Raw genomic sequence first — 26352 nt, forward strand, 5'->3', positions numbered from 1 at the left:
TATAATCCTGGTAGATTTCTCAGTTTAATTTCGTGTACTGCTGTACCATCATCAACTGCTTTTGGATTATCCTGAATATATTTATTTATTCTATCCACATTCACTGGATATGAGAAATCGTGCGCTCTGATTGGCTACTGTACTACTAGGATATCAGCTCATATGCCGCGAGTAGGGAAAACAAAATGGCGGAGCATGATAAAAATACAAAAACAGTAGCAAAATATGGAATAAAAGTATTTGATGGTAAGAACATCTCTTTTTTTTATTTTTCAAAAATTATTATTATCGCATTTTTCACAACTTGCTCCTGTCATTTTGCCGGTTTGTTTACATTCTAAGCAGAAATGATTCTGTCGGATGTTTTGTATAAAGTTTTTATTTATCAAATTTGCAAAAAATAAAAATGCTCTGTTTCTCAAAATCCAGTGAATGTGGATAGAATACAACAGTTATTCCACTCAATCTCGGTGCTACGCGCCTCATCACCTATCAGCTCATATATGACTTGATTTCGTGGAATAACTGTTAAATATAAACATTTATTTTGCAAACACCAAAACAGTTGGTATTTGGAATAGTTGAAAGATTTTGTAGAGTCGGAGTGTTAAACTCAAACTCTGCCTGAATGACATCTGCGTTTCTGTGAGACCCTGAAGAGTCGTAATCGAAGTTTCTAATTTATTTATTTACTCACTGATTTAACACGTGCTATGGACGAACACCAATAATCTCGGCTCTGAAACTCGAACAGGATGTTTCTATAGAAAACAGAAGAACTAACAGAAACTCATAAGATGTGTGCATTATTAGATAACTGTATTCATGATACTGATTATTAGTGTATAATTGGGCGGCACAGTGGTGCAGTGGTTAGCACTGTTGCCTCACAGCAAGAAGGTTCCGGGTTCGAACTCTGTGGGTTTCCTCTGGGTGCTCCAGTTTAACCCACAGTCCAAAGACATGCAGTTCAGTTAACTGGCTGCTCTAAACTGTCCATGACCAAAAGCAGCAGTGCAGAAGAGGAGTGACGAGCTGGCTGTACTTACTGAGGCAAGAAACCTGAGGAAAGGGACCCAACCCACAACCCACTGGACGGACAAAGAAGAAGACGACTGCGTAATTTTTTTAATCAGCTGCTGTGATGAGAAACAGGATTCACCAGTTAAAATGATGCATTTTTATTGTTTTGGTTTAAAAGCTCCCAGCCAGAATATTATTATTATTATGATGATGATGATGATGATATTCTCCAGGTTCCCACGGATGAAACATATATACACAGCGTACCGAAGCTGCGATGTTCGAATCTCCACAGCTGACTGACTGGTGATCCACCAACCAGAAAAAAGCTAGAAAAAAGTCTCACCTTTCTTACAGCAATCTAACATTCACTCACTTTATATATTTTACAGGCGTGAAGTCATGTCAGTTTATTCGTATAGTGCTTGTGATGGTCATGGTGACGGTGTTGAGGAAAAACTCCCTCAGACATCATGATGAAGAAACCTCAAGAGGAACCAGACTCTAAAGGGAACCTATCCTCATCTGGGTGATAACAGACAGCATGATTATAAATGACTCACTTCTATAACCGTGTCCTATAGAGTCACAAAGTACAACTGTGTAACCAGGAAATTCATTATAGTTTAACAGGAAGTCTGTTTTGTTGAAGTTATAAACTGTTCACTGATGGAGACTTGAGTGCAAAACTGTTCAGGACAACTGCAGTCCTAAAGTTATCATGGGGATTGGAGTCCCAAACCACCATGAGCATCCCCAAACACCAGGATGGAGTTAGTCTGGAGCCTTGATGTATTATGGGTAAGACACACACACACACACACACACACACAGTAGTGGTACAGAGCCGTTGAGAGTACACACCGTACACAGCTCCTCCGGGCGATCACCTCCGCGTGGCTGTCATTCAGGACGTCACCTGCATTAAAGACGACATGTAATGCTAAGAGCTAACAGTAACCACACACACACACACACCATTAGTGCTAAATCAAAAACACCATAAACACACACAGTCTCGATATGTATTTATTCTGAGGGTACGTGTGCAGGTTTTGTCTTTGCTGTCTTTAGGGTGTGTTGCGGTTTACCTTTGGGGCTCATGGCACTGCGTCCGATGCACTTGGTTCCCGTCCCCAAAGCCACCACCTCCTTCAGCACTGAACCACAAGATCAGGACAACATCATTACACTGTGTGTATGTAAACACCCCTTGATCTGTGTGTGTGTCCTAAACACATGACAGATTTACTTCTCAGGGTTATTATGCTTCTAAATGGGACACCGTTTATCTTAAAGCAGATACGCAGAACCTTTATTTTTAAATAAATTTCTGAGTGCATAGTATCTCCATCCTTGACTCTTGTATGCTGCATAAATGGGAATTTTAAAAAATATATTTTTGAGAGTTAAAATCGACCGCAAAGTTGTGATTGGCGCTGCCCCGCTGAGCCAGCCAGCCCTGAGTGCGTGACGTCACAGCAGGAACCGGTTTTAAGGCCGAGGCCTTTTACAGCTATAGACCAAAGTCATATCAATAAATATTTATGGTGAAAGTAAGAAATAGCGTTACCGACTCGCTCAACTAAGACTGATTTGACTTCATTGATTGTGGGTTGACTCTCATTAAAACAGGATGGGTGCTATAACTTATGCAACATGCATGTACATGCATGCATTTTCACTGATAAAACATAAAAGGCTCATTAAATAATCAGATGAACTGAGACAATCACATTCTGAAGCAAATTAAATAATCTCATACCGCTAACTTAAACACACAATACAACTGACATGGATTAATCTAAATGCAGGTGTGGCAGTTCGTATGAGTGGGAGGAGCACAGAAAGACGGCAGACCAGAATTAAGTTCAAAAACTCTTTTTATTTTCAGCTTTTCAGCTTGAACACTCTCCGAGCCACACACGCACACACACAAGTCTTCTGGTTGGGGAGAGAGCTCCCTCTCCTCTCGCTCTCTCTTTAAATAGGGCGCGGTCACTGGGGAAGACACACAAACACACGTTAATAGACCTCAGGTGCAGTGATTCTGCCACTTACCTTCCCTGACTCCGCCGTCCGGTCACAGACCGACGCTTGACCACGCCCCCGCTGCCACAGCAGGGAAACAACGTGTTTTGGGGGGTTTTTTATCCAAATGAGAGCCGGAGCTTACCCGTCTGTGTTCTCACTTCTTGAAGGCCGACCTTGTGGCCGATTGTTTTTGAATCTGACTTTCAGTTGTTCGTTCAGTTCTCCGTTCATTCACTTCTTCCACGTCAGGGCGAGATGGCAGCAATATCCAGTTTAGAAATTAGACAGCTGCTCCACTTGTTCACTTTTCTCCACACTATGCATTCCGCCATTACTGCTCGGCTCAGGCAATTACTAAAACCCGGGATGGAACGGGACATCACCGGTTTTAGCAACAACTGCGGGGAGGTCACTGCCCGAGCGATATGTCCCGTTCTGTCCCGGGTTTTAGCAACAACCCTCAGCTCACTCCGGGAGAACTGGTGCAACTGAACTCACTTTCCTTTTAAAATAAAATAAATACTTTCCTTTTCTTGTAGTTTTCTTTTCCTTTAATTCTTGATACTGCACCCTCTTTCAATCCGGGCTTATAGCCAACGCTCCTCAACAGATCAGAGGTCTCGTACGAGTCTTCAGTAAAATGTGCAGAGCAGAGGAGAGACCACTTCGTAGGCGCCCAATGTGCTCGTGAATTTCTCGCAAAATGCGTCCAAATCTTTGCAGTTTGAACATTCTTGGGCCGTGAACGCAACGTAAATCCACCTTCTGTCGTGTTGCTGCACCGGCCAGCAACACATCTACATGGCATGGCGATAAATTAGCTCAAAATGGAGGATCGGAGTTGCAGTCAGCTCTGTGTTTTAGTATAGCGGAAATGGTGATGAGACCGATAGACTTCCTGCTGTGACGTCACGGACGTCAAGGTCATTCACTCAGACCGCTACCTATATAAATCACTTTAATCATAAAAATTACTATATTAGATTTATTGTTAACGCTTAAAACTATTCCTGTGCCATTCTTGAGGTCTCAAGGCATTTATAAACGAAAGTGAGGCCATGGCTCTGCGTATCTGCTTTAAGGACCCTAAATCTAAAACCGGAGGAGGAACGATATAAACAATACACATCCTGATAAACATCACAGTACAGTACGTCAGTCAGAGTGTATGGTGTTATCGTTTCTATAGTAACAGCTCATTCACATGGACCTGAACAGCGGACGCTCCACACACACAAATTTAAAAAATAATCATTGATATGGGAGTTTTCTGTGAGGAGAAGTGTGTGTATGTGTGTGTGTGTGTCGTTTCTGTAAGGAGTCTCCAGTGTGAATGCTGTATAACAGTCAGAGGTGAAACTGGAGCTTTAAGTTTTCTGATGTCTTCAGGACAGAGGAGTTTAACACTCTACAGTTTCTCAGGAACGCCATGGAACAAACTGTGATTTCCTGATCCACTGCAACCCTGCCCAGGATAAAACTCTTACCGAAGATCAATGAATGAATGAATGGGAAGAGGGACACAAAACACTTAATGTTGAAATAATTTCTGTGAGGGCTATGAGATAAGATCTGGAGGCTTCTGCAGGTGCAGATCATGAACTTATTAAGAAATGAGAGCGTCAGTGCGGCGCGGGACAAATTTTGAAAGCTCATTGCGGGCACGGGCGGGAGAGGTGATAAGCTGCAGTCCCGCTAACTAAAAACGTGTTTAAAATAAAATTTATAAATTATTAATTTATGTCTATCGTATATAATTTGTGCTGGATATTTTATTTGGCATTAATAAAAACATTTTAAGATGCCTAAATTTGCGGATGTGGTCTAATCTCGCGTACGTTTCCGATTCCTTTCCGCTCTTCCGTGTTTGAGATCTCCGATCATGGCAGAAGAGCAGAGCTCCTCTAGTGAAGCTCACAGTGCTTCAGAAGTAAGTGCTGCTTTAAAAAGAGGTACATTTACCGTTAAAAAGTCAAGAGTATTAGTCCTAAGTATTAAAAAGTATTAAAAAGTATTAACTAGCAGAGCCGGTTCTGCCCTAATCTGGACCCGGGTGCAACATCGCACAAACCCCCCCCCCCCCCCCCCCCCCCCCAAAAAAAAAAAAAAACCACACACACCAGTCTAAATCAGGACAACCATCACATAACTATAACTATAAACATTTTACATCAACTATTTTAACTAAATGGGCTATAATAAATAAGCCTGCAGCCATGGCGGGCTGCCTAAAGTAACCATTCAATGACACAACTGACAGCTTGCGCAGCCACGGCGGGCTGCCTTAAAAAGTAACCATCCCTGTGTCCTCGATTTCTTCTGTTTGTCTACTAAGCCAAGAAGTATATACTCGTTTTGCATTTTCTGCCTCTTTTTTTGTATTTTCGACCCTGCGTTTATTTTCTTTCCTTTTCTGAAAACCCGATTTGTGTCCAGACATTTTGTTCTGCTACCAACGAACTAACTCGTCAGGTCTCGTCTCTCAAGCCCGCGATGATTCCCGTGGGAAGGGCAACAATTGATACATTTTTACGAACAACCAATAAACAGCCAATAGGGAGGTTGCAACGTTCAGGCTCTCCTTTGCTCAGAGACACTCAGTAATGCACTTATTCAGGAACAGAGAGAACTCTTTATTTTTTATTTTGTCTTATTTTTTGGGGCCCCTCTCCACACCAGTCCCGGGTGCAAATGCTACCGTTGCTACCCCTCCAGAACCAGCCCTGTTAACTAGTATTAAAAAGGACTGTGTATCGCACAGATTGTTCAATTTAAAGCTAGAAATAGACAGTGTATAATCTGAGGAGCTGGTTGTGGTTGCGCAGCACTTCATATGAGAGGAGAATGAAATCGCGGTTGGAATCATAACGCCACAGACTCGGAAGTGGAAGTGCGCAAAGCGAGAGCTGTCAATCAAAGCGAGAGCTGTCAATCATGAGCGCATGCAGCGCTCAACTTGGAATGTGCCAGCAGAATGTCAGAGTCTAAACAATAAACTTACAATAAATGAAGGATCGGTCAGTGGAGAGCTCAGCTAAGCTCAGCATGTTTAATTCCCCAAGCCAATGACAAGAACTTTCGTGAGAAATAACGCGAACATCTGCATCATGCGGGATTTGCGGGCGGGAGCGGGACAAAATATGGCAGGCGTGGGCGGGAGCGGGACTGAAAATCATAATTCTTTGCAGGAGCGGGCGGGAGCGGGACTGCACAATGCGGGAGCGGGCGGGAGCGGGACTGAAAATTCTGTCCCGCGCAGACCTCTATTCTCAACCTCCAAAGAAAATGTCTCTCTACTCAGAATTTCTACTCAGGATGGTTTCCTCAGCACCGAGTTCAGGAAGTGACATCAGATCAACATGGCGGCTCTCAGCAGCAGCAATAAACACAGCAGCACTAGTATTCAGTCACATGACTTGTTTGTAAGTTTACTTCTGGTGAATGAAGTGGTGGCCAGGAAAACCGATTCAGCCGCCATTATGTAAAGAGCGAGTGAAACTGTCTCACAGTTTAGAAGCCAATGCGCGGTCAGGATCCCTTCAGAAAAGTTTGTGATGGGATTAGATCCGTACATGCTAGTAAAGAAGGATTTTTCCTTTGCGGTGGAAAATGATCCATCCTCAAACTACCTGGTGCTGCAGATATCGTTCTACACGACACACAGATGAAACCTGGAAGAGCATGGAGGAGAACAACTGCTTATGTGTGTCTGGTTAAAGATCTGGGGATCAGAACACTACAAGATAAATTCTGTGTTGTTTATTCCCGGGTAAGTGAAAACATACACGTTAGTTTATAACATGGTGACCACAATCAAACAGGAAACAAAAACACATCTGAGGACTGACGCGTCTCCTGAACTTCAAAACTTCACAAAATAACGGAAAATGGTGAGAAAAGTCAGTGATTTGTGAATCCAAAGGAAATAAATCGGAGGATTAAATTTACAAACCTTTCACAAAGTGACCACTGTAAACTTGAGCATTCTTTGACTCCGACCCCTTCAATCACAGCAAAAGCTTCAAGAGCCACTTTATCATCGTCTTTTGGTAAAATCCTTTGCTCTTTCACCCTTTATCACTTTACAAGGAACCCGAAAGAAGCTTTTATCAGTTTCACGGTTTGTTTTGTAGGTATCATGCCACCATTCTGTGTCTAAGAACTACAACTCCCAGTCCTCTTCCGCGTGACCTACGTCACGCGTGGGCGGGATCATCTACGTCAGTCCGCCATGCGCGCATAAGTCCAGGCGGAAGCTCCGCTCTTTGTCTCTCGTGTCGGGATTCCAAGGAATCTAGACGCACAAAAGAGATGCTCTCAAACCCGAAAACACTTCTTTCTTGCAAGATTCACCATCCAGCGTGTTCTGTGCTTAACCACTGGCCAAGGTAAAAGTCCAGAATAGCGCGATCTTTAAACTCAACCTGAGTTACAACCGGTTTATTCGTATTAGAAGTGACGTCACGACTGCAGCTCAAACACAGTTTTAATTTGTAATTAGGAGCGATCAGAATTCCTCCTGATTGAAGTTCTGTGCACATTAATCAGAGACTTTCCTTTCATCATGAATGACGCGTCGGATCAAGAGAAGTTCTCTGTCCACGGAATCGACTCACGTGCTTCATGAACAGCGAAGCTCTGCAACGGCGAACATCTTCTCAGAACTTTGCTAGAGGCAAGATATTGAGTAAAATATATTTGGGCATAATAATTAAGCTAGTTTTAGGAAGCTGCTTTATTGAAAGTGTGAATTTAAACCCAGGTTTATTCATTACACTATTAGACACGCAGCATGTCGAATTGAATTGTTCTGTTTGTTTAATATCATTTGATTTAATAGACTGTGCATGTCTCTCTCTCTTTCTCATATTCTTCTTACTAACATAATTCTCTTAACACACATTTTGACCTTAAGATTTCAGTGAGTTTGGTAATGTTATGAGTGTGGAATCCTTTTGTTACTGAGAAAACACGTGCTCAACAGGCCTGACCAGGCCTGATACACTTTAGATAGCTTCCCTTTTGTCTTAGCTTAGCAACACGAAGCTAATCTGGGCCTACCTCGTGCTCAAACACATTTTGGTTAGCTATACAGAACTAGCCTTTTGTCTAAACACCTGATCAAGCCCCTCCTCCACACTCAACATACCAAGACATCAGATAAGAACATTCCAAATTTTATAGCTCCCTCATACACACACACCTTGGCTCAGGCCTAGGGGCCTAACACACACACACACACACACATATATATATATATATATATATATATATATATATATATATATATATATATATACACACACATATATATACACACACACACACACACCTCACTGCTTGTATATAATGATTTATTATTTTTATCTTTGTATAATAAATTCATTTATTATCAAAGCTGTGTGTATTCATCTTGTTGGTGTGAACAATATCTGAAGTCCCCAATCGCAAAGAATTCAAAAAGGTGCAGATTTATGTAATATAGTAAGTGATCAATAATAATTTGGAAATATACCATAATCTAGCTGTTTGGTAATTTATCCAGGATTAATGGTATGATTCACTAAATGATTCACTGAATGATTCACTTCAAATGAGTCAAAGTAAACAATTCAATGGGATTGATTCATTTTAATTATTAACCTTCAAATTTAATGAGACTGATTTAATGAGATTGATCACTTAATTTCAATAATTAACTGATTGCACCTACAGTAAATTGGTGCCTCGTGTGAGGAGATTGGTTTGTTGACTTCTGGAATATTGTTCAACGACAAAAACTATCAGTTGATTCAGCAACTGCTAAGATATTCTCAGGTGTGTTAAAACGGTTAACAGTAGCGTGATAACCATATCACAAATACTCATAACCTATTCAACTTAGGATAAGAGAGCATTTCCAAACCAATAAACCTCATCTCATCTCATCTCATTATCTCTAGCCGCTTTATCCTTCTACAGGGTCGCAGGCAAGCTGGAGCCTATCCCAGCTGACTATGGGCGAAAACCAATAAACCTTATTAATTAATTACATAGTTAATGTTAATTAATAATGATTAATTAATAATTAACTCATTGATTAATTATCTAGTATCCAGCCTAAGTAAAATGGCATCCCCTCGTGTCTCAAAAATGGAAGACAACGCTCAAGACGTGTCTCTCCTTGAGGTCATCGCAGATCTCATTCACTGCTCTGCCTCCAGGAAGGCAAACATTAAGAGCACGAGTGAGAGTGAATGCCAAAACAACATAGACAATTCAAACAAACATGAGAGAGATCCAAAAAGAACAACTTTTAGTGTCCAAGCAGCACTAGGTAAGCTATTCCTATCATACTTCCAAGATGCTGATTCAGAAATCAGACGCCTCCGCGGAGAGGTTGAAAGGCTGACTACCAGCAACGCCGAGCTGACAGCCGATAATAATGATTTACATAGGGAGCGTGAGCTCTTGAAGACCTCCCTTGATGATTGCACCGAACGGCTAGAGAAAGCCGAAATGGTTGCTAAGAGGGCTGCCCAGGAGCAGACCCCCCAAGAGCAGCGCGAGGGGCCTGAAAGACCCCCAACAATGCGCCAAAGCTCAGAGCAGTAAGAGGCATCCGAACCGGACACCGTAAATGATCTGGTCAAGGACCAGACACCCCGCCAAACTCCATCAACTCGCTACTCGACTCCGTCGTTTAGCCAAGATGGAGCCATCCTGCGCTCATCCGGAGCCCAGGACCCTAGTACACCCAGGTCAGTGTGCTACAGTACCCCTGATCAATCTTCAGATGAATCAGGCTATGAATCTAGTGCAAAACAGGAACGACACCAGAGTAGATTAGATAGCGAGTGCTCAGAAGAGCCAAGAAGGTCGCACAAGGATGTGCACCAAACCCTTCGCTTACGGCAAATTGACTTACTTGCCAAAGATGTCAAACAATTCGATCCCGACAATCAAAGAACTAATGTAAATGACTATTTACGAGAAATTGATCGATGCCTGATGGACCTGCCGAACGCCACAACACGTGAAAAACTTAAACTAATCTGGAAGACCTCCAGTAGTAGCGTTCGTGCCTTTTTAGAGACACTACCCCCAAACATTCGCGATAGTTATTCGAAACTTCGCAATTACACGAGGGAAGAATATGCGCCATACACGGACGAAACCTCCGCGACATTGTGTGCATTACAAATCAAACAAAAACGGTCTGAGGCGCCTCGTGAATATTATAGACGGCTACGTACTGCCTATTTCCAAGGTAGTAATGTACCAGGCTTGGAAGAAGATAGAGATTTCAAATCTCTCTTCTTACATAATCTCCACCCAAACGTGCGGACTCAAGTCGCACTGACATGTCGACTAGCTCACTATTCGATGAGAGAAACTAGGCAACTAGCCCAAATGACCTGGGAGACCATTGTCAAAACCGCAAACGGAAATGATGATGAACCCAGAGTCCTTAGGCTCCAGGATGCAAATGGGCCCCCGCTAACCTTAGAAGGAGGCGAAGCTCCAAAAGGGGGACCCCCCTGGAGAAATCCCGGTCTGAACCGCCCCTTGCCGAACCATCACAAGGGTGAGTGGAAAAATCGACAAGGTAAGGCCAGGAGGGACTGAGGGCGAGTCCACAGTGACTATGGCAATCGCCCATCACATGAAAAGGGTCGTAGGGAACAAAACGGTTGGCAGCAAAACCGTCATCCCCGCTCTAACCAGAAACGGCAGAAGCGTTCCAACTGTAGCTCTAAACGTAAGGGTAGAGACGACCAACACAGTGACTCAGACCAACCTGGTGAGTTCCCCTCAGAGCTGGACTCTTTAAAAGCCCAGTTGGCTGAGATTAAAGAACTGTTACAGGAGAGGTCAGACCCCTCAACAGATAAAACAAAAGAGCCCAAGAAAAATGACAAGCTATTCACTGGCATGACTAGGCCAGGAACCACGGGTATATCTCGTAAAAAGGGGAAAGAGATCCCTCTGAAACAGCAGGCAAGGGTCAGGATGTAGGGCCCCCCCCCCGGTGGCGAAGGCAAACACACAAGACGCACCTCTCATGTGCGCTAAAGTCTTCACCACCATTTCTCAGACACACGGCTCTCACAAGGCGACCCAATCCCAACCAAGCCCTGCAACATAAACTTAGTCAGCTTCACACAAAACAAAAACCGTTCCCCGTCGCGTATCACATTAGGACATCTAGGCCTAATCAAACGCTTTCATATCAATTTCCATGATAATCAAATCAAACCTTGTTGAACAGTCCTCACTCCAAAAGGGGGTGGACGACAGCTAGGCCCATCCTGTCCACCTAGCTTGTACGCATCACTCAACCATAAGCATACACTAACATTCCTGGTCAGACTTCACCAACCCAATGAAGTAATAACCCTTCAGTATAACATGGTAGATAAAATACTAAAATCCGCTATTATTACTAGTGTGTATTCATCGCAAATACACCTGGCATATAGTCTTGGCAGTGCTATCCTCATTTTTGTGAATCCACAAGACTTAGAGATATGCACCCCCACTAAAGACATCCACTGGGTCTGCCCAGGCAACCCATACATAACACTATGCCAAGTTAGATAAGATGGTCTGTGTCCCTGACAGCTTTAGCCGCAGTAGCGCACGCTCTCTGGCCAGACCACCCACTGCTATTACCAAAGACAGAAGATTTCTAGAAGATTAGGTTTGCCAACCCAAACACTAATACTTCTTTCCTTCCTTCATTTCTTCTCTTTTCGTTTTTTATGCATAAGAAATTGAACACTACATGTTTCATGTTCAATGTTTAATATATTTTTTTTATTTTTGATGTGATTTTGATCTAGTTAGTTAGATAGTGATTATATGCCCAAAATGCCCATAGTGATTATATGCCCAAAATGCCTCTGTCTCCAACTGTCTTACTGGAACTCACAAGTTTACACAGTCTTCACAGGACACCATGAACTGTGCAGAACAAATCTACCTCAAGGACTATGGACACGGCGATGATACAATACGGTGCTCTCAGTGCTACGACTCTGTCATACCCCTGAGACCAAAAGGGGGAATGTAGGTATCATGCCGCCATTCTGTGTCTAAGAACTACAACTCCCAGTCCTCTTCCGCGTGACCTACATCACACGTGGGCGGGATCATCTACATCAGTCCGCCATGCGCGCATAAGTCCAGGCGGAAGCTCCGCTCTTTGTCTCTCATGTCCGGATTCCAAGGAATCTAGACGCACAAAAGAGATGCTCTCAAACCCGAAAACACTTCTTTCTTGCAAGATTCACCATCCAGCGCGTTCTGTGCTTAACCACTGGCCAAGGTAAAAGTCCAGAATAGCGCGATCTTTAAACTCAACCTGAGTTACAACCGGTTTATTCGTATTAGATGTGACGTCACGACTGCAGCTCAAACGCAGTTTTAATTTGTAATTAGGAGCGACCAGAATTCCTCCTGATTGAAGTTCTGTGCACATTAATCAGAGACTTTCCTTTCATCACGAACGACATGTCGGATCAAGAGAAGTTCTCTGTCCACGGAATCGACTCACGGAATCGACTCACGTGCTTCATGAACAGCGAAGCTCTGCAACGGTGAACATCTTCTCAGAACTTTGCTAGAGGCAAGATATTGAGTAAAATATATTTGGGCATAATAATTAAGCTAGTTTTAGGAAGTTGCTTTATTGAAAGTGTGAATTTAAACCCAGGTTTATTCATTACACTATTAGACACGCAGCATGTCGAATTGAATTGTTCTGTTTGTTTAATCTCATTTGTTTTAATAGGCTGTGCATGTCTCTCTTTCTTTCTCTTATTCTTCTTACTAACATAATTCTCTTAACACACATTTTGACCTTAAGATTTCAGTGAGTTTGGTAATGTTATGAGTGTGGAATCCTTTTGTTACTGAGAAAACACGTGCTCAACAGGCCTGACCAGGCCTGATACACTTTAGATAGCTTCCCTTTTGTCTTAGCTTAGCAACACGAAGCTAATCTGGGCCTACCTCTTGCTCAAACACATTTTGGTTAGCTATACAGAACTAGCCTTTTGTCTAAACACCTGATCACCTGATCAAGCCCCTCCTCCACACTCAACATACCAAAACATCAGATAAGAACATTCCAAATTTTATAGCTCCCTCATACACACACACCTTGGCTCAGGCCTAGGGGCCTAACACACACACACACACATATATATATATATATATATATATATATACACACACACACACACACACACCTCATTGCTTGTATATATTGATTTATTATTTTTATCTTTGTATAATAAATTCATTTATTATCAAAGCTGTGTGTATTCATCTTGTTGGTGTGAACAATATCTGAAGTCCCCAATCGCAAAGAATTCAAAAAGGTGCAGATTTATGTAATATAGTAAGTGATCAATAATAATTTGGAAATATACCATAATCTAGCTGTTTGGTAATTTATCCAGGATTAATGGTATGATTCACTAAATGATTCACTGAATGATTCACTTCAAATGAGACTGATTCTATGGTATGATTCAATTCAAATGAGTCAAAGTAAACGATTCAATGGGATTGATTCATTTTAATTATTAACCTTCAAATTTAATGAGACTGATTTAATGAGATTGATCACTTAATTTCAATAATTAACTGATTGCACCTACAGTTTAATTCAAAGAGCACAAAACAACACAAGCGCAGTGCATTTTAACGACTAGCGAGGTGCTGCAGTGATAGTAATGCTTTGTAAACAGTGAGCTCAGCTGACCACCACTACTACTACTTCTTTCGATTTTATGGCGGTTGGCAACTAGCTTCAATGGTGCATTACCGCCACCAGCTGGACTGGGGTGTGGTACTTGATATAGCGACTCCAAACAAAAGCCGAAGTCATTGAGAGGCTAAGTGAGGGAGCATTTGCACTGCTGACTCGCTACACAAACAACAAAGCCATTTCCGTGTTTCCGACTGTGTTTGTATTTATTTCAACGCCGAACAAAACAAACAAGCAGGGCAAGGCAAGATGTTCAGGATGCTCAGTTTGCAGTTGGATTTAGCAGTCAACAAAAAATACACTCTCCCTACTCACCCCCCTCCATGCAGTCGCCGCGGTGAACAGGTGAATTTAACTCCATTCATTCAATCACTCAATCACTGGTGCTTGACCACACCCCCCTGTGACATGCGTGACCGGCGTCAAACTAACAGCTGATGCTGACACAAACAAACATCAGCATACCAGCATATGGCACCTACAACCCAGCCCCTAATTATTAACACTGTAATAATTACATCATAGCAAATAAACAAGAAACATGCAATCACAAAATCCACAATTGTCCTTGTTTATAGTCCATCAGCACAGTTCACCAATGTGCTCCTCTTCCTGGAACACAAGTCAAATCTAGTCGAGTCCAGAAGTTCAAGCACACAGCTTCATGGAGTAAACCATGTCTCACTGCCAGTCAGTAAAGTCAGTCTAACTGTCCCAGCAAAACTGCCCTCTCAGAACTGAGGTCGGGCTTCCGCTTCCTGCAGAAGACAGACCTTGGTTATGGGCCTGTCCAAGGAGCTGCTCTTGGTCTTGATCAGCAACCGTTGCACGAATCCTCTTCTGTCTGGGAAGGTTTGGATGACTCTTCCCATGACCCATGAGTTCCGAGGTGCTGTCTCATTCACAATAAGCACGATGTCCCCTACCACAAAGTTGCGCTTGATACTAGTCCACTTCTGACGTTCCTGCAACTGTGGTAAATATTCCTTGGTCCATCGTTTCCAAAATAGATTGGACATGTACTGGACTTGCTTGCAGCGTCAATGAGCGTAGATGTCATTCCTCTGAAATTCCCCTGGTAGTAGGGAAGGGGAGGTTTTCAACAGCAAGAGATGATTAGGTGTTAAAGCCTCCAGATCATTAGGGTTGGTTGATGCCTTGGTGATTGGACGACCATTAATGATGGCTTCCACCTCACAGAGGACAGTGTGCAGTCCCTCCTCATCACGATTTTGCACTTTAAGGATGGCATTCAAGACTTTCCGCACAGATCTGATCAACCTTTCCCAGGCGCCACCATGGTGCGATCCAGCTGGAGGGTTGAAAACCACTTTATCTCCTTCTGAAGAACATCATTTATCTGAGCTTGATTCCAACCTCTGATTGCCTCTCTCAGCTCATGCTCTCCTCCAATAAAATTCGTTCCATTATCCGACCGAATTTCTCGGACTTGGCCATGCCTTGCCATGAATCTTCGTAGTGCATTGATCAAAGAATCTGTATCCAGAGATGGAGCCACTTCGATATGGACAGCTCGTATTGCCAAACAGGTGAATATGACTCCATATCTTTTCACCATGCTCCTCCGGCTCTTGACCTCAAAAGGTCCAAAGTAGTCCACACCGACTCTGGTGAATGGAGCTTTGTCTGGACAGACTCTGTCAACAGGAAGATCTGCCATCAGCTGGGACCCTGGAGCAGCTTGCAGCCTATGGCAGACGACACACTTTGCCAAAACCATCCTTATGGCTGTGCCCACTCCTGGAATCCAGTACCTTTGACACAATTTGGACAACATATAGTTACATCCTCCATGACCAACTTGTTGATATATATGCCTTAGGAGAATGTCTGAGACGTGGAGCTCTTTGGTCAGGATAGCAGGGTGCCTCGCATCTTCAGGTAGAGCCGCCCTATTTAATCTTCCACGAACCCTCAGGATACCATCTTCCAGCACCAGAGACAGTTTGAAGATGTGACTATTCTTCTTCACATTTCTGCCACTCTGTAGACTGGAGAGTTCATCAGGAAACCCCTTCCTCTGGCAAAATCTGATAATTTCCTTTTCAGCATCCAGCAACTCCTCTACTGTGAGCAAACCTTTCAATGCCAGGTCCTTGAACACTCCATTTTCCTGCTCGGAGGAAGATCTTTGTTGCTCCTGTGAGTCAAACTGGATGGAGGCTGCGTTAGACCATTTCCTCCTCTGGCTGAGACACCGCAGCAAGTTCTTTAGCCTAATAACCCAAGCCACAGCCCTTCTCAAATGGGTCCAAGAGGAAAAATAATGGATTAGCCGAGTGGTTGCATCCACGTCCTCCAAGGTCTGCACCGCATTCGCTGCAATGCTGACCTTGACTTCTGGATTGTTTGGCAAAAGTTTGCCCAAACAATCTGGACTCACAGGCCAGTCCTGCTCAGGATGCAGAAGATATGCAGGTCCTGACAACCAAGTCTCACTCCTCAGAAACACATCAGCCTTCAGCCCTCTGGAGGCCACATCTGCAGGATTGCTTAGGGTGTTTACATACCTCCACTGAGATGGCTGTGATACTTTGAGTATTTCTGAGACCCTGTTGGCAACAAAGGTGCAGAACCTTGAAGTCTCATTCTTAATGTACTTTAGTACAGAGATACTGTCTGTCCAAAACGTTGACTCCGTTAACGACATGTGCAACTCCTTTTTCCAAAAGGTGTCCAAGCGACTTGCTATGGTAGCAGCTGTGAGCTCCATATGAGGTATCGAGACCGACTTCAAAGGAGACACCCTGGACTTTCCCATGACAAAGCTGCTGTGCACCTGTGCATATGCATTATGCAGAAGTAGGTAGGTCACTGCACCATAACCATTTTCACTTGCATCTGTAAAGTGGTGCAATTGTGCTGCAGTGACTTCTCTGAAATCTGGGGGCTTTAGGCACCGAGCAGCCTGGAAGTGTTCTAGCTGATGGAGTTCCTTCAACCAGTTTGCCCATTCCTGTGCAGCTGATGGTGGTATAAGGTCATCCCAGCCGAGTTGCTGCCTGCACAGCTCCTGCAAGATGATCTTAGCAGAGAGGACAATGGGACTCAGAATTCCTAGGGGATCGTATATTGAACTGATAAGAGAGGATCCCCCTTCTCATCAAAGGCCTGTCCTGCACCACGATCTTGAACTTAAAGGCATCAGACTGAATGCACCACTGCACCCCAAGCACTCTCTCAATAGGTAGTAGGTCGTGGTCCAGATCCAAATCCTTTATGCACTTTGCTCTTCTGGAATTTCTGCCATCACTGCATGCCTGTTGCTCATCCATTTCGTCAGCTTAAAGCCTCCTCTGGCACATATGGAGACCAGGTCATGGTAAAGCACCACCGCTTCATCCTCACTGGCTGTCGATACCAAACAGTCATCCACATAAAAGCAATGCAAAAGCTTCTCAATGGTCTCTCGACAGAACCGTTCTTCACTGTCCTTAGCACATTTCCTCAGTGCAAAGTTAGTGCAACTTGGTGAGGAAGTCGCACCAAAAAGATCTACCAACATTCTGAAGTCCACCAAGCCTTGGGTGCAATCACCATTGGGCCACCAGAGAAACCTCAGCAGGTCAGCATCTTCCCTTGGTACCCTTATTTAGTGAAACATAGATTCTATGTCTGCCATGATCACCACCGGTTCCTTCCTGAATCTGGCCAGGACGCCAATCAGTGAGCTAGTGAGATCTGGCCCTTGTAGGAGTTGAGCATTAAGAGATGTTGACTGGAAAGTGGCTGCACAATCAAAAACCACATGGATTTTTCTTTTCTGAGGGTCATAAACACCATGGTGTGGGATATACCACAGTCTCCCATCACTATGTGCCAGCTCACCTGAAGGTACTTGCTCTGCGTATCCCTTGGCAACCATGTCATTCATAAAATCTGTGTACTGCTGTTGAAATGATGAGTCCCTTTTGAACCTCCTCTTCAGGTGTAGGGCACGCTGCTCTACAACCTTCTTGTTGTTCAGCATGTTCACACAACTTTTCCTCAGGGGCAGTGCAACCTGGTAATGACCATCAACAAGCCTGGCTGAATCCTGAACCAGCTCCATGAACCTTTGATCCTCTCTCGACTGACCAGACTGTTCATCATAACCGCAGTCTGGGAAATCTGTTCTGAACTGCTGCTGCCAGAGCTCCTCCAAATTCAGGACTGAGATTCTGTTAACAGTCACAGCATCCATTCCATCACCACTGTCTCCTCCCAGTGGTCCATTAACAGTCCAACCCAGAATAGTCTTAATGGCATAGAGTCCATCGTCCACACTACGAATGACTTGTAGTGGTTCGAGTGCCTTTGGTACATTTGATCCAATCAACAGCTCAACTTCAGAGTCAATCTCAGGTAAGTGAACATCTCCCAAGTGAGGCCACCTCTGAAGATCTCTTTGACATGGAATATTTCCCCTATGCACTGGCATACACTCCTGGGTATAGGCATTGGGCAAATCACAGTATATCTCCCCGTCTAGGCCAGCCACCTCCAGTCCTGTGATCACATAGCTATTAACGACCTTCTCTTGACCCATTGTCTGCAAAAGAATTTGTGTCCTTTTCCCTGAGAGGTTGAGCTTATTCATGAGGTTAACTGTGCAGAAAACAGCCGTACTACCCTGATTCAAGAAGGCATAAGTGACCACTGCATGGTTACCTTTTTTGGATTTAATTTGTACTGGAACTATAGGAAGTTTGCAGTCATGACCACCAGCCCCAGTAAGCCCACTGGATATCAGAGCACAGCCAACTTCAGCGCCTGGTTCTCCCTCTGTTGCTGGATCCTTTCCCTTTGAGTGGATGTGAAGCATTGTGGGGTGTTTTAAACTGCACACTTTGCATAAGAGACGCTTTCAACAGTCCTTGCCGACATGTCCTATACACAAACAGCCAAAGCACAGTCCCTTTTCCTTTAAAAAGGTGATCTTCTCAGTGTGTGCCCTTTTCTCCAGTCGAGGGCAAAACTCCAGTGTGTCCACCCTCACAAAACAGACAGGCTTTCTTGACTGATGAGATTGTATCTGGTCTTCTTCCCTTTGTTGCAGTGTTATTGTTCTCTACAGTAGTCACAGTTGTAGCAAAACTACTTCCTTTTGGCCTAGATCTGGATTTCAAGCTGGTTCAATTCATGCCTCTGATCAATGCTGGTGATGCATCTTGAATGTCCCCAAATACTGGGTCTGTTAGAATCCTTGCTTGCCTTTCGATGAAATGAAAAATATCATTGAATGTAGCCCTTTGGTTACGCCTCTCTTGTATTTCACAAGCAGTTGTCCTCCACCGATCCCTTAGCTTGTAAGGCAGTTTCTTTATTATTGTCAGCATATTGGCAGGCATATCCATTTCAAACATGTACTGCAGTTCATCCATTGCATTCAAACAGCCTCTGAGAAATATCACAATCGCACACAGTCACTTGTGGTGTCCCCCAGGGTTCGGTGTTGGGCCCCACACTCTTCACCATCTACATGCTCCCCCTTGGACATATCATCACCAGACATGGTATCTCCTTCCATTGCTACGCCGACGACACCCAGCTCTACCTCAGGACAACCCCCACCTCATCTGTTTCCCAGCCAACATCCAATCTGGCCACCTGTCTGGAGGAGATTGAGGCGTGGATGAGACACAACTTTCTACAACTAAACAGCTCCAAAACAGAAGCAATACTGGTTGGCACTCCTCATCAGCTTCGCTCTTCCACTATCACCAGCATCTCCTTCTCTGGCCAAAACATCCCCCTATCCACAGCTGTCACTAACCTGGGTGTTAAAATGGACTCACACCTCACCTTTGACACCCACATCAAACATCTCTGTAAGACAGCCTTCTATCATCTCAGAAACATAGCCAAACTCCGTCCTTTACTCAGCCTGGGAGATGCAGAGAAGCTCGTCCACGCCTTTGTCTCCTCCAGACTAGACTACTGTAATGCACTCCTCATCGGGATACCTGGCAAGAACATCCAGAGGCTTCAATACATCCAGAACTCTGCTGCCAGGATCCTGATGAGGGTGCGCAAACATGAACACATTATCCCCATTCTAAAAAACCTTCACTGGCTCCCGGTCCATTTCAGAATCCAGTACAAGGTCTCACTTCTCACCCACCAGTGCATAAATGGAAATGCCCCCCACTACCTACAAGAACTCCTCACCCCCCAGGTCAACATACGCTCCCTCCGGTCCACAAACACAAATACCCTCCATGTACCCAGAACCAAACTACACAGCATGGGTGACAGGGCCTTTTCCTGTGCTGCTCCAAGGCTGTGGAACGCCCTCACTGACCATCTGAGGGCCCCACAACCTACAGAAACTTTTAAAAGACAATTAAAAACACATCTTTTTAAATTGGCCTACTGTTAATCTTGTTCCTTCTTTTCATTTTTATTTTATTGCTTCTACTTCTTTTCATTTTTATTTTATTGCCTCTGCTTTTTTTAAGTGCAACACTTTTTTATTGCAACTCCTTTTTTAACTTCCCTTTTTATCTATTTTTTGTAGCACTTTGAGATTTTAACAATAGAAAGTGCATTATAAATAAAATTTATTATTATTATTATTATTAAATAAGCTGTAGTCTTGGAGCGCTTTAACGTCCTCGGATTTAATCGGGGCCCATGACAATGCCTTGTCCATATAAGCGGCTGCAACCCTTTGTTTGTCTCCAAAATGTTCCTGTAGTAGGATTCTAGCCTTAGCATAGCCCCTGGCTGGGTCCATATGTTGGCAGCTTCTTACAAGGTCCCTTGGGCGACCCCTGGTGAATTGCTCAAGGAAGTACAGGCAATCACTGTAACTGTCAGACTTGCTTTCAACACCACTTTCAAAGGCTCTCATAAATGTATGGAACTGCAATGGATCACCATCAAAGACCTGAATATCTCTTTTGGGCAAAGATAAACATTGCTGCTGTTGTATCAGTAGTGTTGTTATTTCATTCTGTCTTTTCATGATATCAAGAACATTATTTTGCTCCCCTTTGCCTACTGAACCTTCAGTGTTGAAAATGGTTCCATGTTGCATCTGATCATTATGAGCACTGGACTGAGGATTGGGCTCAGGTAGATGGCGCTTTAAAGCAAGGTCCCTTGGGCGACCCCTGGTGAATTGCTCAAGGAAGTACAGGCAATCACTGTAACTGTCAGACTTGCTTTCAACACCACTTTCAAAGGCTCTCATAAATGTATGGAACTGCAATGGATCGCCATCAAAGACCTGAATATCTCTTTTGGGCAAAGATAAACGTTGCTGCGTGAGTTGCGTGGGATTTAGGCCTTATCGCCTGATCGCTGACCATGATTTTCAGTTGTTGTTTAAGTGTTTCCAGCCTCTGAGGAATGAAAGGAGTGGCGTCGACATTGAACTTTGTTTGTCCTTGTTCATTTTTAAGGTAAGAATTCATTGCATTGGAGCAATCTGTTACAGTGTGTTTAGAACCAAATGTGCTAGCAGCCCTTAGCACACTCACTTTAGCCAAGTGTGCAGCAATTTCCTCATCCAACTTGAGCCTTTCCTTATGTTTCCGTATTTGCTGCTCTTCCTCCTCCAGTGCATGTTTATCCTGTAGAAGTTTTTGCCGTGCCATCAATGCAGCCAAATCAGCTTCAGCCTTAATGCAAGCAGAGGAGGTGCCTGAAACAGAGGACCTTTTTCCACTTCCAGACCTTTTTCCACTTTTGGCACTTTGTGCAGATCGTCTGCTATGCGCATTTGATATGCTATCACTTGGTCTCACATCATCCTGCAAGCCTTCATGAAGTGTGATGGGGCTTGTGTCCTGTGCTGCTGCTTGTGAGGCATCATCCATTTGAAAGTTACACACACCCTTTGTTGCTGCAACCAAATCATTTTCAACAGGATTGGGAACATGTTAATTTTCATCCATCCATTGAATCACATCATTCTTAAATGTACTGCTGTACTTTTCAATACTTGAGAACCAATCATTCTGTTTAACCTTTTCATCCTCAGGTAACAGTGGAATTATTGTTCGATGCAGGTTAACAGCAGTATCAAGAAGCTGAGTGAGAATTTGCAACTGGGATTTCAACTCTTGTGCATTTTCATTTCGTTTCATAAGCTCTTTCATTGCAGGTATTAAGCCTTTTATTTTATTCACATATGCTTTACGTTCCTTTTGCAGATTTTCAACTTTATTTGCCAAGGCTTTTGCAGTAAGTTTGACATTTCGTTTAGCATCCAGTGCTTCAGACCCATTATTTTCCACTCGTTCACTTATTTCACTCATATTGCCTTTTGAAACTCAGCAACTCAGTGATTTGCGCAGTGAATCAACAATACACCCGGCATAGTTTTCGTTTCTTCCACAGATCGTTTGTTTCACATCCATAAGTATTGGGAAAACACCACAGATAAACTCTCAACGAGCAGGACAGCGTGTCACAGCGGACTTACTTTCACATCCAGGCAGCGCTCCCCAATAGATGCGCTGTCAATCAAACTGCGTTCACTCCAACATACACAGCATGAATGAATGCGAGTGATACAGGCCTACCGGTCTGGAGTCCGCGTTGCGACCAGTCTCTGGCGTTGCAGTTATGCAGCGTGTGGCGTGATCCGTGTGTCCTGCCGTTTGGGTGTAGTTTTTTGTTGACAAAGATATAGTGACTCCAAACAAAAGCCGAAGTCATTGAGAGGCTAAGTGAGGGAGCATTTGCGCTGCTGACTCGCTACACAAACAACAAAGCCATTTCCGTGTTTCCGACTGTGTTTGTATTTATTTCAACGGCAAACAAAAACAAGCAAGGCAAGGCATGGCGTTCAGGATGCTCAGTTTGCACTTGGATTTAGCGGTCAACAAAAAATACACTCTCCCTACTCACCCCCTCTCCATGCAGCCGCCGCGGTGAACAGGTGAATTTAACTCCATTCATTCAATCACTCAATCACTGGTCCTTGACCACACCCCCGTGACATGCGTGACCGGCGTGAGACAAACAGCTGATGCTGACACAAACAAACATCAACATACCAGCATATGGCACCTACACTTGAGTTTAACCTTTCCAAGTATGAGGCAAAACAAAAACAAACAAAACAAAACAAAAAAAACTAAATTCTTTTAATTAGACCTGTGTTCCTTAAGAAGCTAAATACATAGTTGAGGCAGATTTCACCTGAACTTCTCTGCAAAATGTCCTCCAAGTTTAATATTAATTGTTTCCCTTGCAACTGTGAAATTAGTCTTTGTCTTTCTTCCTGATATTTAGGACATTGCAAAATAGATTAGATTAGATAAAACTTTATTGATCCCTTTGGGAGGGTTCCCTCAGGGAAATTAAGATTCCAGCAGCATCATTACAGATAAACAGAAAAAAGAAATAGAGAAAAACTTCTAGATAAATTAAAATAAATTAAGTATTTACATATACAAATATAAAAGAATAAGATATGGGGAAGAGAGGGAGGGGGAGAAGTGTGTGTGTGTGTGGGGGGGGGGGAGCAGGAAAAATATTGCACTTTATATTGCACATTATATTGCACATTGTCCGGTATTGCTTATTGTCAGGCTAGGCTGCTGCTCCTTCCTGTCCTCTTGTTACCCCTCCTCCCCCCCAGAGAGGAGTTGTACAGTCTGATGGCGTGAGGGACAAAGGAGTTTTTGAGGCTGTTCGTCCTGCACTTGGGAAGGAGCATTCTGTCACTGAACAGGCTCCTCTGGTTGCTGATGACGGTGTGCAGAGGGTGACTGGCATCGTCCATGATGTTCAGTAGTTTGTCCATAGACCTCTTCTCTGACACCGTCACCAGAGAGTCCAGCTTCATGCTGACCACAGAGCCGGCCCGCCTGATCAGTTTGTCCAGCCTGGATGTGTCCTTCTTGGATGTGCTGCCCCCCCAGCACACCACGGTGTAAAACAGGACACTGGCGACCACAGACTGATAGAACATCCACAGGAGTTTCCTGCAGATGTTAAAGGACCACAGGCTCCTAAGGAAGTATAGCCTGCTCTGTCCCCTTCTGTATAAGTGATTGGTGTTACAAATCCAGTCCAGCTTGCTGTCCAGCCACAGCCCGAGGTACCTGCAGGAATCCACAGCCTCCACCTCGACTCCCTCGATCAGAACTGGTCAATGACCAGCCTTCCAAAGTCAATGACCAGCTCCTTGGTCTTCGAGGTGTTGAGCTGCAGATGGTTCCTGTTGCACCACACAGCAAAGTCCCTCACCAGGCTCCTATACTCCTCCTCTCTGTTGTCACTGATACACCCAACAATGGCTGTGTCATCCGCAAACTTCTGAATGTGACACAGCTCCGAGTTGTAGCAGAAGTCTGTGGTGTACAGGGTGAAGAGAGGAGGGGCCAGCACCGTGCCCTGGGGTGCTCCAGTGCTGCTAATTACAGTGTCAGACGTGATGTCCTTCAGCCTGATGTACTGCGGCCTGTCGGTGAGGTAGCTGGAGATCCAGGTGACCAGGCAGGGGTCCACTCGCATCCTGTTCAGTTTGTCCTGAAGCAGTAGGGGCTGGATGGTGTTGAAGGCACTCGAGAAGTCCAAGAAGAGGATCCTCACTGTGCCATTTCCCTTATCCAGATGCGAGTGGGCTCGGTGTAGCAGGTAGAGAATGGCGTCTTCCACACCAACACCTGCCCAGTATGCAAACTGCAGACAGTCCTGGGCATGCTGTACCTGGGGTCTGAGGAGGCTGAGGAAGAGCCGCTCCAACGTCTTCATCAGATGTGAAGTGAGCGCCACCGGTCGGAAGTCGTTCAGCTCGCTGGGCCGATTCTTTTTGGGAACTGGAACGATACATGATGTCTTCCAGAGGGTTGGCACTCTCCCCAGCTGCAGGCTGAGGTTGAAGATGCGTTGGAGTGGTTCACCCACTTCAGCAGCGCAGGTTTTCAGTCGTCGTGGACACACCTTGTCCAGGCCTGCTGCTTTCCTGGGGTGAAGCTTCCTCAGTTGACCTCTGACCTGGTCTGCAGTAATGCACAGAGGAGTCTGTGTTGAGGTGGGGGAGGAGGGGGCTGCTGTGATGACTGGGGGGAGGTGTGTTGAGGGAAGAAGGAGAGATGGCTGCAGTGAGGTCTCCCTGGGTGGGGGGGATGTGGGCTGGTTGAACCGATCGAAGAAGTCATTCAACTTGTTCGCCCTCTCCACTGTCCCCTCAACGACTCTGGTCTTTGTATTGTGGCCTGTGATGGTTTTCACACCTTCCCAGACCTCCCTCATGATGTTCTCCTTCAGCTTCTGCTCCACCTTTCTCCTGTAGCTGTCTTTAGCTTCCCTCATGCAGTGTTTCACTCCTGCTGTGCTGCTTTCATCGCCTCCCTATCCCTGCTCCTGAAGGCGGCCTTCTTCCTGTTGAGGACAGCTTTGACTTCCTGTGTTACCCATGGCTTGTTATTAGGGTAACACCGTACAGTCTTAGTGGGGGAGACCACGTCTGCACAGAAGTTGAGGTAATCTGTCAGATAGTGTGTAACATCATAATAACATGCTCTGTAGACTCTGGGCTGCCACAGAATTCGCAGTTTCCATCTGCATGCTTCTTTATTATCAACAAAGAACTATTTAGTCTTGTGTGTCCAAACTTCATTCTTGAAAAAGCATCCATCCTCCTCTTCCTTGCTTCTATTGGTATTTCTACTGTTTCCCACTTTGTTCTGGATATTATAGCAGAGCACCATCCCTAAGAAAAAATGGTAAACCCATCGAGTCGCTTTTTTGTGATTTGTCCATGTACAGTATGTGTACCACCACTCATACACACCACCTAGTGGCCAGTGTTAGTAATTGCCAGTCATACACACCGCCTAGTGGCCAGTGTTAGTAATTGCCGGTCACACACACTGCCAAGTGGCCAGTGTTAGTAATTGCCAGTCACACACACTGCCTGGTGGCCAATGTTAGTAATTACCAGTCACACACACTGCCTGGTGGTCAGTGTTAGTAATTACCAGTCATACACACCGCCTAGTGGCCAGTGTTAGTAAGTGCCAGTCGTACACACCGCCTAGTGGCCAGTGTTAGTAATTGCCAGTCGTACACACCGCCTAGTGGCCAGTGTTAGTAATTACCAGTCACATACACCACCTAGTGGCCAGTGTTAGTAATTGCCAGTCAAACACACCGCCTCGTGGCCAGTGTTCGTAATTGTCAGTCACACACACCGCCTGGTGGCCAGTGTTAGTAATTACCAGTCATACACACCGCCTGGTGGCCAGTGTTAGTAATTGCCAGTCACACACACCGCCTGGTGGCCAGTGTTAGTAATTACCAGTCATACACACCGCCTGGTGGTCAGTGTTAGTAATTGCCGGTCACACACACCGCCTAGTGGCCAGTGTTAGTAATTGCCAGTCACACACACCACCTAGTGGCCAGTGTTAGTAACTGCCGGTCACACACACTGCCTGGTGGCCAATGTTAGTAATTACCAGTCACACACACTGCCTGGTGGTCAGTGTTAGTAATTACCAGTCACACACACCACCTGGTGGTCAGTGTTAGTAATTACCAGTCATACACACCGCCTAGTGGCCAGTGTT

General features: G+C 44.5%; 1 protein-coding gene across 1 annotated transcript in view; it reads right to left on the bottom strand.

The window, feature by feature from the left end:
- The window catches only part of adat1 (adenosine deaminase tRNA specific 1), a 42244-nt gene that overhangs the window by 12249 nt on the left and 3643 nt on the right, over positions 1-26352 (bottom strand). The window contains exons 2-3 of the mRNA XM_060928516.1: positions 2115-2183; positions 1888-1942 (exon numbers count right to left, since the gene is read on the bottom strand). Coding sequence (XP_060784499.1) covers positions 1888-1942; positions 2115-2183 — 124 coding nt within the window. The remainder of the gene's footprint in view (positions 1-1887; positions 1943-2114; positions 2184-26352) is intronic.

Source organism: Neoarius graeffei, chromosome 8 (genome assembly GCF_027579695.1).
Source record: "Neoarius graeffei isolate fNeoGra1 chromosome 8, fNeoGra1.pri, whole genome shotgun sequence".
NCBI lineage: Eukaryota > Metazoa > Chordata > Actinopteri > Siluriformes > Ariidae > Neoarius > Neoarius graeffei.